General features: G+C 39.1%; 3 protein-coding genes across 9 annotated transcripts; all 3 read right to left on the bottom strand.

The window, feature by feature from the left end:
• Nucleotides 1-557: 557 nt before the first annotated feature.
• On the bottom strand, nucleotides 558-10,025 carry LOC116188005 (pentatricopeptide repeat-containing protein At1g77405). Of its 6 annotated transcripts, none has more exons than XM_031517095.1 (6): nucleotides 9,573-10,025; nucleotides 5,193-6,977; nucleotides 4,742-4,859; nucleotides 3,113-3,168; nucleotides 2,894-3,006; nucleotides 558-947 (listed from the first exon to the last, which is right to left on the bottom strand). In XM_031517095.1, exon 2 carries the CDS (start codon nucleotides 6,637-6,639, stop codon nucleotides 5,332-5,334), a length of 1,308 nt encoding a protein of 435 aa, XP_031372955.1. In that variant the 5' UTR covers nucleotides 6,640-6,977; nucleotides 9,573-10,025; the 3' UTR covers nucleotides 558-947; nucleotides 2,894-3,006; nucleotides 3,113-3,168; nucleotides 4,742-4,859; nucleotides 5,193-5,331. The 6 variants fall into 6 exon arrangements, with proteins under 6 accessions (XP_031372955.1, XP_031372956.1, XP_031372952.1 ...); XM_031517096.1 differs by having other exon boundaries at nucleotides 3,113-3,157; XM_031517092.1 differs by having other exon boundaries at nucleotides 2,894-3,168.
• A 1,626-nt stretch (nucleotides 10,026-11,651) lies between these two features.
• On the bottom strand, nucleotides 11,652-12,815 carry LOC116189405. Its single transcript, XM_031519062.1, has one exon. The coding sequence runs from the start codon at nucleotides 12,686-12,688 to the stop codon at nucleotides 12,005-12,007; it is 684 nt and encodes a 227-aa protein (XP_031374922.1). The 5' UTR covers nucleotides 12,689-12,815; the 3' UTR covers nucleotides 11,652-12,004.
• A 747-nt stretch (nucleotides 12,816-13,562) lies between these two features.
• On the bottom strand, nucleotides 13,563-17,901 carry LOC116189404 (replication factor C subunit 2). 2 transcript variants are annotated; one of them, XM_031519061.1, is made up of 13 exons: nucleotides 17,741-17,901; nucleotides 17,538-17,616; nucleotides 17,307-17,386; nucleotides 16,780-16,902; nucleotides 16,427-16,496; nucleotides 16,266-16,339; nucleotides 15,960-16,080; nucleotides 15,790-15,852; nucleotides 15,608-15,667; nucleotides 14,803-14,928; nucleotides 14,630-14,713; nucleotides 13,997-14,127; nucleotides 13,563-13,887 (listed from the first exon to the last, which is right to left on the bottom strand). In XM_031519061.1, exons 1-12 carry the CDS (start codon nucleotides 17,782-17,784, stop codon nucleotides 14,023-14,025), a joined length of 1,029 nt encoding a protein of 342 aa, XP_031374921.1. In that variant the 5' UTR covers nucleotides 17,785-17,901; the 3' UTR covers nucleotides 13,563-13,887; nucleotides 13,997-14,022. The 2 variants fall into 2 exon arrangements, with proteins under 2 accessions (XP_031374921.1, XP_031374920.1); XM_031519060.1 differs by having other exon boundaries at nucleotides 13,563-14,127.
• Nucleotides 17,902-19,787: the final 1,886 nt, after the last annotated feature.

Here is a 19,787-nt window from a genome sequence, read left to right as displayed (position 1 = left end):
ATTCTTTTTCACTAAATATATTTAATTAACACTCATAGAAAAATCAGTATGACCGAAATATCTCGATTTTGAAGTCTTACATTTTATCTAGTTGTAAACTTTCTTTTTCAATATATTAAACTTTTCATGTGTAGCTCGGGCATGCTCTACTAATTCTTTAATCAAATTAAAAGATTGAACTTATGTATTCAGATTTTTAATAGTTTGGGATTTACAGCTATTTAAACAACTAAATTTAACTTTTTATCAGTTAAATTTAAATGATCAATATTATACTCTTGGTAGTTGTATATTAATTCTTTCCTTTTTATGATTTACCGAGTGGAACCGTTCAAAATTCTTAATCAAATCTGCATGTTACATGTTTTTTTTTATTTTTACTTATATATAATAATTAATTGAAAACTAAGTTATATATTAAGTTATATACAATTAATGTACCCATTCTCCCTTACCATATGTATGTATTTTAGATTAGATTATTGATGATTCTGATCGATATAACTAGGATTTTGGATCCCTGAGTACATATTTCAGGTTGGAGCAAGCAAGAAGTATACGTTAAGAAGATATGACATTTGAAGTTACTTTGACTGTAACGATGGAACAGTTCACCCAAGATAATACGATTAAGTGCCCGAATAGTATACATTTCCTCAACCTCTATTAAGTTAAATTAGAACCAAAATTTTTGCCAGCCGAAAAACAACTAAGCAGTCCCGTGTCCTCAGAGCATCAGAGACAATATCACTGCAGGTCTAATCAACATTCACCTCAGCAGATACTAATCACCAGCCAAATCACATCTTCTGCTAGTCGATCTGCCTCTTGTATGCGGTTTGATATTCCTCCATATCATGTACCCCAATCAACCACGAGCGAACCATCATGTTGTTCCACATGCTCCAGCCCATTCCATTAAAATCCAGGTGAATCGCAAGAGGACACTGCACAAAACAAATGCCAAAAGAGCATCATAAATGACAAGAGGAAAGGGCAATATTGACTGGACAGAGGAACAGAATACATGAGCAATTGGGAGGCACAAATGGAGCTCTCAATTTAAAGGACCCGGGGGTGGGGTGGGGGGTCGGGTGGGGTTGGTGTGTGGAATACTTAAGGGTTATGAAGCAAACTTCATGGACGTGGTGCCATAGTATTGTCATGACACGGTTAGACCATTTTACTGCAAGCCAGTCCTCGCGGCCTTTACCTTTTATATAACCATCTCCAACCAGCAAGATAAGAGGGGGAAAAGAATGTTGCAGTTATTGTCCCTCAACATTAGCAGGGAAAACAAGACACAGGTTTCAAAATGTTGAGGGAGTTCAAAATACTCGACAAAAAGCAGGCACGGAACAATGAAAATCAGGGGAAGAAACACTGCCTTGTCAACCATTGTAGGAGGCACAGTAAGGTGGCACTTTCATGGTCAGTAAAACAAAAAGGCAAACAGAAAAACTATTCAATTACCCTAGAGCAAGTTGAGCATGTGGTTGGCCTTCGATCCTATCAAGAAGGGAGTCAAAAAGGCTTATTAACAGGGAAGCACGCCAGTGGGGGCCGAGACATGGAGTGCATTGCTCGTGAATGGTTGCAAACAGGGGGATTACTAAAGGAGGAGATACCGGCGGTCATTGAACTCAGCACAACTGAGAAAGGTCTCGAAGAGATTTATCAGCAAATGCACGATAGCAGCTGCGTGGGGAGCAAGTATTTAATAGCAGGGGCAAGAAAACCAGAAGTCAAAGGGATAGAGGGAGGAATTCGGAGAGGCAAGATGCGGGACAACATTAACAAGAACGTTTTAGAGAGAGCACAAGTATAAAAGAGCATCAAAGGAATTAAAGGGTCGATCATGGAGGGACTTAAAATGCGCGTCAATTGGCAATATGGTGGAAATGAGATAGGGGTCATCATTTTTCAAGGGGAAAGGCGAAAGTCATGGCCCTATATGTGAAAACATACTACGCAGATTCACATTTTGTATATAAAATATGTAGATGAGATAATATTTAAATAATTAATCTATCAAAGGTTGTGTTACGTAGAATTAGGACAACAGGGATAGCAGTATCATAAGAAAGACTACTATAAAGAGAGACATTTTAATCCTGTCCCCAACGAAGAGGCATGCCTAAAACCCCGAGTCATGTCTACATACAATTAAATGGTATCTTGGAATTAAAAATTGTCTACAAACGTTAGAAAGGTAGAATCAGATAAATTGTTGGCAATAAAAGATGAAAGAGAATGTTGAAATGTCAGGGTGGTGAAAAATGATAAGAAAATAAAATGCAATTGATGCATTTCAATTTATACTTAGCCCTAATAATCATCCTATGCAGAAATAGGACATAGTTATTTTGTTAAGCTATAATAATAATCTATCAACTCTCAAGGAATATGGATTAGGTTCATTCAAGATTTATCATCTAAAACTTCTCTAACGTTGCATGAGTGGCATGCTCAGTAGTATGTATACCAAAGGAGATGGCCCAATAAGGACCAATTCTTGCCCTTTTCCTTTTCAAACTCTCAACTTCTTTCTTTTAACAATTTGACTCCTAAAATTTTAAGTTTAATTTGAAACCTAATATTGGCTTATAAATCCATTTAAGGTATTCCATCTTCTTCCTTATTAAAATGTTATGGGAAAGATTGAGGGCCATCAACTTATATTGATCTAAAAAATTATTTTCTTCTTTTGCACACTCAAATTCATATTCAGACGTATAGAAGATTGAAAATAATTTTTGTGAAACTTATTTGAATATATTTTAAAATTTGTCATGCCGAAGATCTTTTTACTCAGTAATGCATGCAGATCCAAAGTCCAGGCATCATGCAACTGAAAAAAGTTCTCCAGTTTTGTGGATATAATGGGCCCCACCTGGCTGCAGATGATGAGGCCAGCTCTCATGAGTGCGTGCACATCATGTAGCTGTCGCAAGTCCATCACAGTCCATGCCATTCCTGGATCTTCCAAATTCTGCTGTGTACTCGCTTCGGGAAAATAAAGATTCCATCCTCAAAACCCAAGCAGTGTTTCAGAAATGCCAAAATTTGTTTCTAATGCTCCCAACATTGAGCTTCAGATCTGTCGACCAACCTGCTTATGCCGACGTAAGAGTATGCCAAAGATGGAATCTCTCGCCTGACATGAGACTGAAAATTACAGAGAGTAACAAACAGAAAAGAGGTGACCGCAGCAATCAGCCAAAAATTATTAAACTGAAGTTTCTGCCATTGTGATAAATTCTGAATTTCGACCTCAGTTTTTTAATGTCATTTCTTTACATATCGAACTTCTGCTTGCTACTAAATTTTCGCACTTCATATAAGCTTCCATGGACACCAAAAGCACCCAAATTGGAGGTCTGAGCTGAGAGGATGGAGTTCTCTAAGTTCGAGCAGGATACTGTTTTGAGGCAGCAGGGCTGCAGCCTTCCAGCAACCTATAGGGCTCACTGAGATGTCAATTTGTGACACAGGTCATACGAACAAACCAACAGACTTCACTATTTTCCGTAACTTTTCTTGAACATTTTCAGTTATTGATTTTTGGCCTTATATTTGGAAACATATATTTTATGTAAAATAATGTCGGGAACATATTCATTTGACTTGTGTGAGGCCTTAGTTGAAGCAAAATCAGTAAGTAACATTTGGTTATTTATGTTTTACAAGGGATTCCAATTAGTCGATTTAATTGGACACTTGATGTTGATATCGAGCACTTTGAGGTAAGTGACACAAGCTAGCAACAATTTCGTAAATGATCCATAAAATTTGCAACAAAATCACAGAATCGTTCCAAATACTCTCAGGCAATGAAAGGAATTTTCAGAAAATATTTTCTCTGAAAAATATTTAGAAGCAAACACCAATACAAGTCACGATGACTTACCTCAAGTTCCTAAGTCCCAAAATCAGACCCCCAATTATCTATACATTGGAATCATAACCACGAATAATCAATGTACTACTGGTTTGGGATCATAACCACGAATAATCAAATGTACTACTGGTGGACCTTTTACCCTGAAAAGAAAGACTCATGATAAATTTACCAAAATACAATTGTGCCTTGGCTAAGATATCTCGATCAGGCAAAATTTACTAAAACTCCTTAAATGCTGAAAGCGCCTTAATCCTGGATCTATTGAGGTGATGTTCAAGTCATATGAACATGTTCCTGATTATACTTTGTATAGATATATATATTTCTTGCAACAGGCCAAAGATCAAATAATTCAGAAAATTCCGCAAATATTACTGTAATTAGCAAATTCTGTTGGGAGTCGCTTCATGTCATCCCTGTCAGGAAACGACATCTCTGTGAGCTGTACAGGCCAACAGAGTCCCTTTGTTCAAAACTGTGTTCATGGTCCAACTTCGAGAACTCTGTTTTCTTCACTAAGACCTCTAATTGGGGTGCTTTTGGTGTCTATAGAAATAGAGAAATAAATTGGTAAGCAATGACATAAAAAGTGTGGTCGAAATTCAGAATTTATTACGAGGCCAGAAACTTCAACTTGTGGTATCTTGCAAACCACTTAGTGGAACCAAGTTCCATAAATCCTATAGCTTCTTTAATACCCCCAAAAATCTAAACATATCAAAATTAAAGGTGGAGAGCTAATGTTCAGAGAGTCGCCATTAACGTCCCGAAGACCAAGCTCCCTCTCTAGGAAGAGAAATAATACACATTATCACTAGGCATTAATGTAGCTCTTACCCGGCGAATAAGAATATGCTCTGTTCGAGCTGAATGGAGCCTCCAATCGATGTTTGTCCCCTGTTCTGCTCTCTCGAAGTTTTCGCATTGCTTCTCACTTTTTCATCCTCTGTGCTCACTGAAGAAAGAAAACCAACTCAATAAGCTTACAGAACAATAAGCTCAATCAAGTGGTTAACCAACTCAGTACAATTTATAACCAGATGTCACAAGTGTTGCCTCATGCAAAATTCGATCATCCATTTTGCAAGTTTCCTCTTTTAATGATGTTCGAGTGCCACAATGATAGGTGCCATATCCCATTCAATTGAATCATAAATAGTCTCCAAATCTTAGCTTAAAGCTTCCAAGTTCCAGTTGAAAAAGCACCTTATCGACGATACATCAATTATCTAATTGGCATACAAATATGAATGTAGATTCTGCACTATAGAAACAACGCATGTAAAACCTGATGATGAGAAATAACTGGAACCTGGGTCCAGCTCCGCAGCCATAATAGCATATCATCCTAAAGCTGCAAAAAGATCTGTCTAAATAGTTGAACAAAGAATCCTTCATATGACACATTTTTCCCAGAGTCTCAAAATTTAGCGAGCCATAATTGGCTTCACTTTCATTACTCTTTCAAACCTACTCCGAATACCACCTTCAATCCTATCACGTAAATTGTCGCTTAGTACACCCGAGTCTCCTGTAGAGTCCAGTGCATCGCACACTAACTTATATGTGTATTCTCTAGGAATTGACCCACCATCAACCAACTCAACAAGAAAATCACGAGCATCCACCACCCTTCCAGCCTCACAAAGAGCGTGAATAATCGGAGTATAAGAACTTGAACTAGCCACTCCATGACCCATCCTCTGCATCCTCCTCAATATTTCAATAGCTTTATCAATCTCATTAACTGCACTGTAGTACCTAATGAATGAATTATATGTAACCCTATTCGGGACACAGCCCCTCTTGCCCATATCGTCGAAAAGCTCCAGCGCCCTCTCAATCCGATTAGTCTTGCAACAGCCATCAATCAGACAATTATAAGTAACAACATCAGGGACAAATCCCTTAAATAGCATGAATCGAAATAGATGATTTGCCTCCCATAGTCTTCTCCTGATGGCCTTTCGACACCCAGTCTGCATACTATACTTGCAGTATGAACCAATTAAAATAGTATAAGTGTAAACATCGGGCGGGCAATGAAATCCTGGTAACTCCATCTGGTCTAACAAAAATCGTGCCTTTTTGAAATTCCCGACCCTACAGAGAGCATGTATAATGGCGTTATATGCAATAACATCAGGTTTCAAGTGAAACTGCTTCATCCTATAAAACCCAACCAATGCCTCATTAACTAATCCTTCCTCTCCCAGGACTTTAATCAAACAGGTAACAGTCGAAACAGAGACTATCCCATTTCCTCGCCTGGACATCTTCTTGAGAAAATCCCACAAATCCCTCACTCTATTCGCCCTAGCAAGCACAATACCCATCTCTCTACAGGTTACCTCGTTGTGGGTAAACCCAAAATGGGACTCGACCCAGTGGAAGAATTCCAGCGCCTTGTCCAACCCAAGATTCAATTTGAGTGGGTCCCTGTGAGCAGCTGGACCGAGAACAAGGACATTCTTGGACAGCTTCTCAGATTCTTGCCTGAGGTTGCGCTGTTTCAGTGGAGCTCGGTGGCGGAATGTTCTTTGGCGACCGACTGAATGTGATGATTGGAAGAAGTATCTTGGAATGGATCTTAGCACTTCAGAGACTGATTCTGTGGTCCATTGGTGGCGGGACATGGATAGTGTGCTGTCCAGTGGCCGGTTTTGGATAATGGCCGCGAGAATTTGATTCACCACGGCGATGTGATTGCCGCTTAGAGGTTTGGTCGAGATCATAGTTAGGGGTGTCCAATCAGTTTACTCTTAATCTCAATAGAACCAAATTACCCCAATAAGGAAGTTCATCAAGTGCTGCTGCTTCTACCTTCCAGTCCTCAGCCAATTCTCGACCGCGACGATCTGGTCACACAAACGCTACTTGGGGATTGCAACTTCACGATCACAGACATTAACAGGTCCTGGTCTGAGTTTGACTCCAACTAAAATTGTCCCAAGATGAGACACAGCTCTGGCCCACCTTATTGGGACAGATTAAGCTTCTGAAGGAGGAGCTTTTGGCCTCCGAGAAAACCTCATTAGCAAACTCTTTTCAATTGGATAAACCTTCAGGAAGCCTGCAATTGTTCCGGCAATTTCAGTAAATGTTTAAATGTCAAGTCAGATAGCAAGTATTAACGTGAAATCCATGAATCAGGCAACAAGCTACAGTCTTACTGCTAGTCAGAACTAAAGAGCTGAAAAGGACAAAGAAGGGGGACATATGGAAAATCTGAAACATCTTGGATGTTTTTCAAGAAGAATAATGAAGGTAATGGGAAGAAATGAAAATGGTCAAGAATCAAGATATGGTGATAAAATTCCAACAATCAAAGTGTGAATTTATGAAGAACCCATATTAACTGACAGAAAAAGGATCTCATTAAAATAAACAAGCAAAAAAGAGAAGCATAGAGAAGTTCAAAACTGAAAGAATGTCATAATCTCTAATGCATGAGAATATACATATCTGAATGTGTATATACATATGTTTCTTTGTGATGGAAAGGATTTTTGACCAAAGAACAAAAGAAAGCTTTAAAACATTTAGTTGAGAAGACTAAATGAAAAGCACAGTAAAAACAGTTAAAATGCAAACTCTGTGCAGGTGTTCAATATATAAAACAAAGTTCAAAGGCCATTTCCAAAAAATTGTAACTCGCAAATACCAAATTATAAAGTACTTGATGAATGTATCGTCTCAATACTCAATCAGTAAACTCCACAACATACTGAGTACAATATCGAACTCATGAGCAAATCATGTAAAGTTTATACCTTTATACAGCAGCCATCACACCAAGCAAGACAACAAGCATTTTGATCTTCTAATATAAGCAACTAAGAAGAAAGAGCAGATGTCTTCAGAAGACAACAGGGAAATGGTAGTGGCATTCAGTAGAACACATTGTTAGAAGAGAAACGAAGGAAAGTCGTGTTTTTCAAAATTGCAAGACTAAAAGAGTTTAGGTAGACATCTAATGCAAGCATGGCAGTCTTTTATCGTTTTATTTTTCAGCCATGCAAGCATAGCAGTTAACAATTGGAAATGCATGCAAAACCATCATTGAAACTCGCAAAACTGGACTCGTACTGAATTGAAACATTCAGGAAATTCCAGGACTAAGTTTAGAGAGGAGAAAAAACACATGGATTGATCTAAAACAGCACTAAAATTTCAGAAACAAATAGAACACTCAAAAAATGCTGGCCCAAACTAAAAACATGCAACAAGTGCAGGACTGAACCGTAAAAATGCAGAAAACTACCAAGACTGAGACAGAACAGACTAGAAAGTACCAGGGACCAAATCAGACAACAACAAAAAGTTCTGAGGGTTAAAACATATCAGAACAGAAACCTCCAGAGGCCAAAACATAAAAAACAGAAAGTTCTATGGCCAAGACATAATAATCAGAGATTTCAGGGTCATAACTGAATGCAATAAATTTTCCAGAAAACCAAAACAAAGGCATCAATTTACTACCTAAGATATTTATAAACAATTATTCAAAGATTAAACTTAATTTCCAAAATCCCTCAAAGCCAACATGCACTTCTAATCATATCAATTAACATGAAATGCATAAGGAATCCTAAGGCTAAGATGGTAAATGATTTTCTTAGAGATGATGATGCAGATGCATGATGCATGATTATTGTCAATCGAGTATAATGGTATGACCTAAGCAATCAAAGACAAAGGTATGGCCTTTAAAACCTTGTCAACATGGAGCTATATGGGACCCTTATGGGAGTTTAACATCCTAATGTGGCATGGAAGTACCTGACTTACCTAAATGATGCATACAATCGACATGATAATAGTATGCCCTAGTTGATATTAGGATGCGTGGGTGTAAGATTATATATCCTAGATGACATTGATGTGAATTTATGTATGCTGAATCTTAGCACATACTTAGCATGAGCCTAGGTTACCTAAATACCAGTGTAACTAAAAAGAAAACTTTCCTAAACCCTTTATTTAGTATGATCGTAAGGTCATCACACTACCATACCTAACGCTCCTCTATCAGTGATTTCTATCCTTAGAATGAACCTATTACGCTCACAAAAGCATATATTTATGCCGCTAAATGATCAAAGTCGTGCTTAAACTAAACCTCAAACATGTATGATATCCCAAAATCATGAGGCAATGCGTTGAACAAATAAAAAGCCAAACCAAACTCACATGGGAAATGGGCCTCAAAGATCACAACAAAGACACATAACGATGAGAAAATGCGCTTCTACCTATTCACCTTCATCCTTATTCAATCAAAATACCAAGCTAGTCGAACGCAAAAAGTGCAATACTGACTCAAACACCTCATAATCAGTCATTACCAACTCGATAACGACAATGAACCAGAACCACACCATTAGTATTAGCAGAATAACGCACAAGGACCATCTCAGGTATGTTTGCCTGTCAAACACAACCATATCGAATCAGCCACTGCAGCAAACAATCCCAATAATCACCTATAGATATATCCCGGAATCAAAGTTCCGAATATTTCGTAACGATGGGCAGCAACCAACAATGTGAATAAAATACCTCAACTTGTCCCACACACAGGCATTTAACAGCATCTTATTCAGACAGAGAATCATAAGGACGAAGAATAATTGGAAATATACCAATAACTTTGAGATTCCGTTACCTGAGGCTGCGCTGCGGGTTTCCTTTAATTATAATCCTCTTGGGTCCGGTTAGGGTATTACTGCCGTTTGGTTTGAAGCTAAGCTTCGGCAAGGGCGATCTGAGCTGAATGTGCGGTGACTTGGGTTCAATACGGAAGCTCAAAGCTCCATTGGATGCCGCTGCTTAACAGACCGAACTCCACGGGGACGGGAGTGCAGGAACAGTCAGAGATTAAGGAACAGCAGGAGAGGGCGGCATCGAAGCTTTGCTGCGCCGTTGGTATGGTGCAAGGAATGCAGAAGGAGGTTGAGAAAGAGGGTGGCTTGAGAGGGTAAGGCCGAGAGAGTGAATAGCTGAGAGGTCCGGCCGCTGACGGGGGTATGGGGAACGAAGATGGTAGCTGAGAGGGACGAAAGCCGAAAGAAGGCTGCAGCTTCGCCGCCGATGAGGGAGTGCCTGAGGGAAGGGTGGCCGTTGGAGCTTTCCTCTGTTTTGTCTTGAGGGTGCTAACACTTTGGTCCTCGAATTTTTCAGTTGTCCCCATTTCAGTACCTGAATTAATTTTGCCGTCAATACGCTGCCCTATTTCGATTCCCTCTAATACATAGGTCCGGCCGTAGTCCATCAACGGAAACCTAATGTGTTTAATGAAACTGAGAACGACGTGGTTTTATTGGAAAAATTAAAAAGAAAAAAGAAACTATATAAAAAAATTGAATGACATCGGGAAAAGAAATAGGCTGACACAAGGCTCCGCGGCCGACCACCTCCTCCTCAAGTGAGGTCACGGGGGATATCACCTGTCGCTGGCAATAAAGAGTGAGAAGAGGGGGGCAAATTCGCTAGGAGCTCCCTCGCTGGCTGTCTTCCACTCATGCGAGTTCGCCGGGAGCACCACCCTCTTTCGGCGACCTCGCCTAACAGGGCCATGGCCTGGCAGAGCCCCTAGCCTAGTGTGCTCCCTTCGTCTAGATGTTCATCCAAAAATTGAAAAAAAAATCGTTAAAACAACGTCGTTTTTGCTATACCACAATAACATATTTGACACCATTAGAGCCACGTAAGAGCCTACGTCAGCATTCAGTTGAAGGAGTTGATCGGGCAAATCTAGCTGTTAGACAAAATCAAAATTGGGAGAGCAAATTGATGCAAATCCGAAGACTAAGTTTTATCACATTCGTTTTGTCTTCTTGTTCCTTTTTTTTTTTCCCTCCTCTCCCCCTAGTTTCCCGAATATAATGTCAGAATTGTCCCCAGTCATGTATTAGTTTGCGATTTGCAAAATAAGCCCCAACATTTTCGGCAAATTAACAATTTACCGCAACGGTTCCATTGTCGTGAGAAAAGGCTTATTATGCTTCAAAATTTTGCAAATGAGACTAATATATTATTTATCTTCTTGGATTTGAATCTATCAAATTCAAATATTTGCATAACATTTAGTAACGAAGTTAAATTTTATTTAATTTGATTTGAGGATATGAAAACAAAAATAATTGGGAAAATATATGAGAAAATATGAAGAAAAAGATAAAAAATAATGATTATGTTATTAAATTAAGAAAAAGAAAATGCTGAATAGTTTAAAGAATCTAGTATTAAAAATTTAATTTAAATAATAGATAAAAAAAAGTGTGAGAGAGAATTTGAAGAAAAAGATAAAAAAGTAATGATTGTATTGTTGAATTGAGGAAAAAAATAAAGTTAAATTAAATTAAGTAAAATTCGATTTTATTTCCAAACATACCATTGAATAGTTAAGGTGGATCACCTTTGACCACCCAATATTTGATTGATTTCATGTCTACATCCTTGCATTCAATTCTATTTTCCATTTCATAAGTGCGAGTACGCCTTCTGGTGGTGAATTGCATTATAAAGTGATGAATTGCGGGGCTGTCTTTCGGTGATGAGTTGAGGATGTGAAGGTCCGGTGAGAGTTATAGGATGTTCCAATCCAATCAACACACGTGTTACCTTGTATGAAAATATGAGTACTCGGAACTTGCCAAGAATTTAACATTTTTTCGAGGAAGATAATTAGAAAGACATAGCAAAATGATACCATGATTACCGGAGATACTTTATACTGCTTTTCTTGATATCGACTACGGGAAATATATATATATATATATATATGTATATGTATATGTATATGTATACGTATATGTACACGTACACCATGGCCATACAAAGAGTGTTCATAGCTATTGACTAACAAAGGAAAGGCATAGCTCTTCTTCGGTCTTTTAAGCCACAATAATTTCCACGACCAAAAACTTCGGTTTAAAAGCGAGAAGGCTTGAAGCTAAACTCGACTAATCAAAATCTAAAGGTTTGCTCTAGAGCTCTTTATCTTATATTATATTATAGGATCATTTAGCAGCAGCGACGAAATGATCCGATCTAGTCTTGCAAAAAAATCAGGGAAACAAGACAAGTTCCCCCTCTTCAAAATAGCCCGAAGCCAGCCCAATCGGGATCCCCAGCAGGCTGAGGCGACGATCGGTAAAACCCGTATGATGAGATCGAGAGTCTCGGTGATGATAATGAGAAGTATGACGATGAAGAAGTTGAGTCGTGGAAGGGTGACACAGATTTTCTGCTTGAGGCTGATAGCCTGGCAGGCGTGTCGAGGTCCGACAGATACTCGGGCTCGGGCATGGGCCTTGGCCTGTGGGCCGTCCTGCTGCTCTCCTTACGCCTCAATATCGGGCTTGCAGGGAAGCACCCGGAGGATACGCAGGAGGACCGGGCAAGCACAGGGAGATCAACACGCCACCGCTCTGAGCGGGCCCGTGAAGCAGACCGGAAGGAGCGGTTCCGGGTCTCTTCTTGAGGGAAGAATTGGAACCCAGAAGGGGGAGGCTTGAGCTTCCCTGGTGGAGATAGGGATTCTTTGCCAACAGCTTCTTGCCCTCGTTGTTGTTGATGCTTATTATGGTGAACATGAGGATGAACTTCGGTTCGGATCTTCGGCACGCCGGGACGGATCTCCCACTTGAAGGGAACCGATCCAGGCTTCTTGAAAGACTCATCCACGGTCATCTTCTTGTTCGATTCTAACTCAATCGACTCCAGCAGATGATCTTTCTCCGAACTGGTTCGGTCTCTAATCCAAGGCACTGCCACCATACATATATAGAGATGGAGAGATGCAGCATCATCTCACTCACAGTTAAAGGCGAGATTGGAGGCATGGAGTTGGGTTAGTGGGCCAGTCATAGAGGCTGATGGATTCATCCTTGTGATTGACTTCTTGCGGGATAACATGTTTAAAGCGGAAAATTGAGACTTACTTCACTAAATTTTGAAATTTAGAATGCCAATTTGCTGTGATTTGTCAACAAATTAGAAAGAAATTGGGGGGACTTGGAGTAGCACAAGCCTTTTAAGTGGGTCTCATTAGCAGCCACATCACGACATGATTAGAAATTTCAGAAGACAAATTCACGAGGAAGAAAAAACTTTAGGCGCGAAAAAGTAACATTCGATCAAGTAACACCCAATTAAAATTGCTTTAAATAAGAAATTATGGATGAAAAACATCGATCAAGTAACACTCAATCAAAACTGTTTTAAATAAGAATCTATGGATGAAAAACATTCAATTCAATATTCTTCAAATGGGAATCTATATGACCGTTATGCGCCCAATATTATCCCGATTGACAATTACGTATTCAATTCTATGTATTGGATTTAACCTCCTTAGTTCGAGAGTTTTCATGCGCATAACAAGTCATGTGCATAATAAGACACCGTTGCTACCTACCTTACCCACTTGTAGATAGGACGACTCCCAACGACTCATTTGCGGAATGAATCATATGAAATTCGGCAGTTGCTTCTCAAAAGACAAACAAGTCGATTCCTCTTTTCATTCTCATTCTGTCGGAATTCAAGCCCGTGACAGTAACGACCAAGGCGGCCTGTAGCTTGAGCAATTTTGTGCAAATGAGAGTAGAAGGAACAGTTTGCGCAAATAAGAGTAGAAGGAACAGTTCACTTTTACATCCAAATCTTGCGATGATTTAGTTGGGTAGGCGCTTGAACATAAGCATAATTTTGTCCACATGTTTGGACTTAAAGAACCTTTCTAGGAGTGCCAAGCAGCATAAATGACATTAACGGAGACAAAAATCAAATTGCTCATCATGTTTCCTCCCACTATGCAATGACTCTTATGGCAAATAATTCAATAATCCGCTTAGCATTATCCCAAAATTTTCAAACTTCCAACAGTTGAGGAAAGGCAAGTTTAACACCAGATCAAAAAGTTCTCCATACCCGATGTAGGAGCTACGATGAAGGAACTCACAAGGAAGGACCATCTGCCAAAGTAGCCAAGACACTGTATTAACATCACAAGTCACCGCTATCATAATGGGAGTTACCGATCAATCAGCAAGACTGTCCAGGAGCTGAAAGACTTCACACAACCTTTGCATGATCTTCCCAAGAAAAGGCTAAGTTTCATAAGAGAACTCCTGTGGCATGTTACAGAGGGCCCTCATGGTGTCGCTGGCCACATCCAGAAGCTGTAAGTACTCGTCCGCCCCATCAATGAGACACTATTTGGACAGATCAAAATGTTCGAACATTAGAATCACTTGTGGAAGCGTCAATACTGCTTTGAAGGAAAAACAAATAAGAATGACTCAAGTGACTAGAACAAAAACGAGAGCACACAAACACACTCAAATGGATACCGGACAGCTAGAGCAGCCATTACTATTCTTATTCACAAGTTCAACAATTGTGAGTTAATTGAGCTACCATGAAATAGACTTTAACTTGTAATCATGTTTAGGGTATCGAACTATATACTAACTGGTCAAGGCACGGATTAACAGTTTTATCGGTCCAACTGAGGGTTCAATGCGTTACATTACTTTTCCAGTTTAGATATGCTTCACTGAAAAAACAGGTCATTCAAGATGGGTCAACAAGTGGAACATATATTTCATTCCAGCTTCACACCAATTTTTGTAATATCTACTATCTATCTGTTTCCAAGACTAAAACAATAGTTCCAGATAGCATTAGACTGTAAGATAACCTGGGATGACCAACCTTGTCTGCTTCAGCCAAACTCTTACATATTCTAGCCTTCTGTTCATCAGATATATCATCTGCTTCGACAACCATATCAAATAACTGGAACAAGGAAAAACATCAATTAAATGTACATTTGTTAGTTGGAGACACTGATAGATCAAATAAGAAGAATGAAACATATATAAGACCTGAGTAAGCATCTGAGAGATGGGATATCCCTCTGCGATTATGTTGTTGACTTCCTTGTTGGCCTGATCAAAGTTACTGCTTTTACATGCGATGAGGAGTGCCTCAGCAACCTCTGGCGGGATAACCTGGTAGATCAAAATATTCAGAAGTGATTGAAATAAATCTTCCTCATAAACACTAAAAATCCCATTGAAGCGAAATTCATGTTCCTATTTAAAAATTTGTATATCAACTTGTCATTTTAGCCAAAGAAAAGAAAAAAAAGAAGAAAAAGGTTAGGTGACGAGACCATAATAGTGATTTTAAACCATATGGAACAATTAAAAATAAAACAGTTTTTACACTACTAAAGCAATGACAAGGGGGCATTTGTCTAACTTCGTTTGTGCAAAAATCAGCCTAATTGCAATTACATTAATATTGTTATATTTAAAAATATGAGCTAAAAAACCGATCTCACTTATGTGAAGCATCACATCTTTCAGGTACTTAAGATTTACATATCACTAGGTCAGCTGATTTATAAGTCAATATGCGTAATGAAACAACATAATATTGACAACTCAAATGGTAGTCATGAATTTATGCATATTGTGTAGCGTAAAAAGATGAGGGAACTCCTAAATTTAATTGTTTGATTATAAGAACTTCCCTACTTTTACATTCTTTTGAGCCCTTAGGATATCTTGCTTTAGATGGAAAACAAAAACCCGCATCCATCTCCTTAAGTTTTTTGAGCAAAAAGACTATATATGCGCTCTTTAGTCATGAAATCGGAACCAAATAGTTGTGATTAAAGCTCACCCCAGAAACATTTATTAAATCCTTGCAAGAAATTGATGATCCATATAACCGAGCAGCTCCCTGCAAGATCTCAAAGTTAGCCTCTTCACAGGGAAAGAAGAAACTAAAGGAAATATTTTTGCAGTGAAGCAGAAGCAGTACTCAACCATAGAGAACTAAAACACACCAGAACATCTTTTTACCTGCAAATATGTGATTGCCCGACGAAGATCACCTTGTGAAATAGAGCTTAATGTTGATAGGGCCTATAATAGGACAGACAGAAAAGAGGATATATAAGACTTTTAGCAATTAATTATTGTAATAAAATTACTATTATCTTTGAAATAGATATGAAGCATCATTCTAACACCTCTGCTTCCAGATTAAGTCCTTCCTCCTTACAGATATGCAATATACGGCTGCTCATGACTTCTTCTGAGAGGGGCTTGAATCTGAACTTCGCACATCTTGAAGCAAGAGGCTCTATAATTCTACAAAAATTATGCCATGGAGATCATAACTTCAATAATAATCCATAAATGAAGAATGAAAAACCTCAAAGCGCTAATTTTGAAATAAATAGACTGATTCGATTAGTAACCAGGGGAAAAAATAGCAAAATAAATTAACAAGAAAAGGGCTTTGCACAGCGACTAGGAAAGAAGTCAAGCAGTACCTGCTGATGTAGTTACAGATGAAAAAGAACCTTGTAACTTTGGAGTATGTCTCCATTGTACGCCTCAAAGCATTCTGCTCATTAAAGTCCAAGTGATTAAGGTTTGCATTGCTTAAAGAAGATATCCCACCATGGAAAATGAAATCAGATAATCAGCTTGCCTGAGCATCCTCAGTCATCGAATCTGCCTCGTCTAGGATAATAATCTTATAGGGCGGGCAAGGATAACCCCTGCATGTGAACAAGATGAAGATAATTCAGTTGATCAGTGTATTGAGAGATGGGGCAACTGCAAGAAAGAGGATTTTGCCTAAAAGGGTTATACAAAGATACTTTTCTGACAAGCCAATCTAAATTGTTGATTCTTACAGGTCCCATCAAATCAACACGAGACCTGTAACAATCGATGGTTGTGATTGGCTTCGTGTAAACTATAACTTCTACACTTCGTCTATGCATGAATGTGGAGCAAAAGAGGGGTGATTATAACTATATCAACATGTAAAGTACGAACCCTTGGCGTTGGCCAGAACCCACGGCCACAGCGGCAAAGTCTTTTATCTTTGTTCGAACAACATTGATTCCACGATCATCACTAGCATTCAGCTCCAGTACCCTTGACTTGTAAAGTTCAGGCCTGCCAGTAGATTGCAAGTTAGTAGACTTAGAATTTCTAGACCAGCAACTTAGGTGCTCTGAAGTAAAACCATTTCAGCTGATGCTCATCTGATTAACCGTATTTCAGAACATGAAAGATCCGTAACACCATAACCTGTTCGACAGAGCAAGGGAATTGCAGCCTTAAAGTGAATCACTACATTCTTGAAACACCAGATTGATAGGGCAAGAATTACCCAAATAGAACACTTTTTTGGGGGATTAATCACATAGAACAAATGCAACATCCAATGAATGTTGAACAATCAATTCAAAGGCATTTTTCCAAATAAACACAAACTTATTTAAAGTAAACCCACAGCCGTGAATTAGCGTATTACTTCACTTAACTTGCAAATTTGAGAGAGATTACAATTCATTTACCCAAACAGCTGGTGGGCGATTGCAAGGGCGGTGGTGGTCTTGCCGGTGCCAGGCGGGCCGTAGAAGAGCATGTGTGGGCACTGCAAGGAAATGGTTTATTTATCAGCTATTCCACTTCGACCAACCGATCCTAACAGACCCTCAAAGGGCAGAAATCAGCACAGTGAAAGAAGGAGAAGAAGCCCCATATGTAAGACAGCTAGAATAAGATATTGAGGTGGTGATTTTTACATTGGCGGTTTCCAGGGTGTTGGTGAGGACTCGGACAACCTCGTCCTGGTGAGCCACATCCTTCACTTGCTTCGGCCGGCTGGTGATGATCGCAATTCAGTGAAGAGAATACCCAATAAGGCGTAAAGTGAGGGGAAAAATTGAACTTTTTCATGGGCAGAGGAACAAGAATCCAAATTCGAGAAAAGGGTTGAGAGGGATACTATTTCTCGACCCAAGGCTGGGAGCTTTGCAAGATTGGCGCCATTGTCGTCTTCTTCGGTGAGCTTCGAAACCCTCTCTCTCTATCTGTCTCGCGCTCGCACTCTCCCTCCTGCCGTGGCTTTCTTCATTTCCCGCTCTCCCCAGTTATTAGATTAAATTGCAACAACACACCGCAACTTTTGTGATGTTAGAAAAAAAACCCGATTTTTCTTCATTTTAGAATCTTAGCCCCCCAATTTCCCATTATAATTGCAGTTTGCTTAATTTCCAGGTACCCATTTAGATGACGGTGCCCGATTTTGGTTTGGTCGATTTTTGGCTTAGGCTTGATTTGGAAGTGTGGTTACTAATTGTTGGGTATCTCTCCAATTTGGTGGAAGTTAGATTCAAATCGTGTTGGATTTTTATCGAGTTTCAATAGGCCTAAGGACCCACATTTTTAGGGTTAATTTTCAGCAAAACAGAGCAAAGAATGGGGTGTCGGTGGCTTCAGATCAGAGCAGAGAGCGGCGCAAAATCGAGAAGAAGCAGAGCAGATTTTCGTCCAACTAGCTAGAGATCAAACCTCGATCGGGACATCAAACGAACTCCGATCGGGACGAGATTTTGGCAGCGGCTTCACAACCTGTGGAGCTAAGTTCTGAACGGTTAGAATTTATATTCTAGCTTTTTAGGTGCTGTTTCAGCTGATTTAGTAATCCACCCGTTGTGAGTGACGAATTTTGGTGTTTTGGTGATTCAAGAGTGTGTCTCTTGAGTTTGGTGATCCAAGGGTTTGCCCTTGATGAAAAAAACTGTATAATCTTCATTGATAGTGGATCATTGATTCGGAGTTGGTCCTGTGATTTTTCCCCACATCGAGATTTTTCACGTAAAAATTCTCGGTGTTTTTCTCCTTTATTGCTTGTTGGTCAAATTGACTGGTTCCTATCTCGATTACATTAGTAGTGGAAGAAGACTAATCATTGCGTTGTTGTTTGGCTGAGCACACCCTTCCCAACAAGTAGTATCAGAACCTCGGGTTAGAGAAGTTTGAGGTTTTCGGTGTTTTCGAGATGGAGGAGTCTACAAGATCTATGTTCAAGTTGAATGCAACCAACTACTCTATATGGAAGTCTTGGATGGTGGATCTTCCATTTTGCAAGGACTTGTACGATCCTATTAAAAGGGATTCGGTGAAACCAAAAGATAAGGATAAGAAAACTTGGAAATGCGCAAATCGAAATACTATTGGTTTGATTCGGCAGTTGATAGACAATAGTCTTTATCATCATGTTACGCATGAGACAAATGCAAAAGCTTTGTGGGATAAGTTAGTAAATCTCTACATGAAGAAAACTTCGCGAAATAAATGCAAGATCTATGTTCAAGTTGAATGCAACCAACTACTCTATATGGAAGTCTCGGATGGTGGATCTTCTATTTTGCAAGGACTTGTACGATCCTATTAAAAAGGATTCTGTGAAACCAAAAGATAAGGATAAGAAAACTTGAAAATGCGCAAATCGAAATACTATTGGTTTGATTCGGCAATTGATAGACAATAGTCTTTATCATCATGTTACGCATGAGACAAATGCAAAAGCTTTGTGGGATAAGTTAGTAAATCTCTACATGAAGAAAACTTCGCGAAATAAATGCAAGATCTATGTTCAAGTTGAATGCAACCAACTACTCTATATGGAAGTCTCGGATGGTGGATCTTCTATTTTGCAAGGACTTGTACGATCCTATTAAAAAGGATTCTGTGAAACCAAAAGATAAGGATAAGAAAACTTGAAAATGCGCAAATCGAAATACTATTGGTTTGATTCGGCAGTTGATAGACAATAGTCTTTATCATCATGTTACGCATGAGACAAATGCAAAAGCTTTGTGGGATAAGTTAGTAAATCTCTACATGAAGAAAACTTCGCGAAATAAAGCCTTTTCTCGTGAAGAAGTTTGTTCGTGTCCGTCATCAGGATGGAGGTGATATAGCTGTGCACATGAATGATTTCCAGGATATCGTTAACTAGTTGACGAACTTGGAGATAATACTACTCG

This window comes from Punica granatum, chromosome 8, assembly GCF_007655135.1.
Source record: "Punica granatum isolate Tunisia-2019 chromosome 8, ASM765513v2, whole genome shotgun sequence".
NCBI lineage: Eukaryota > Viridiplantae > Streptophyta > Magnoliopsida > Myrtales > Lythraceae > Punica > Punica granatum.
The sequence above is the reverse complement of the archived record's forward strand: the minus strand, read 5'-3'. Positions and strand labels throughout refer to the sequence as shown.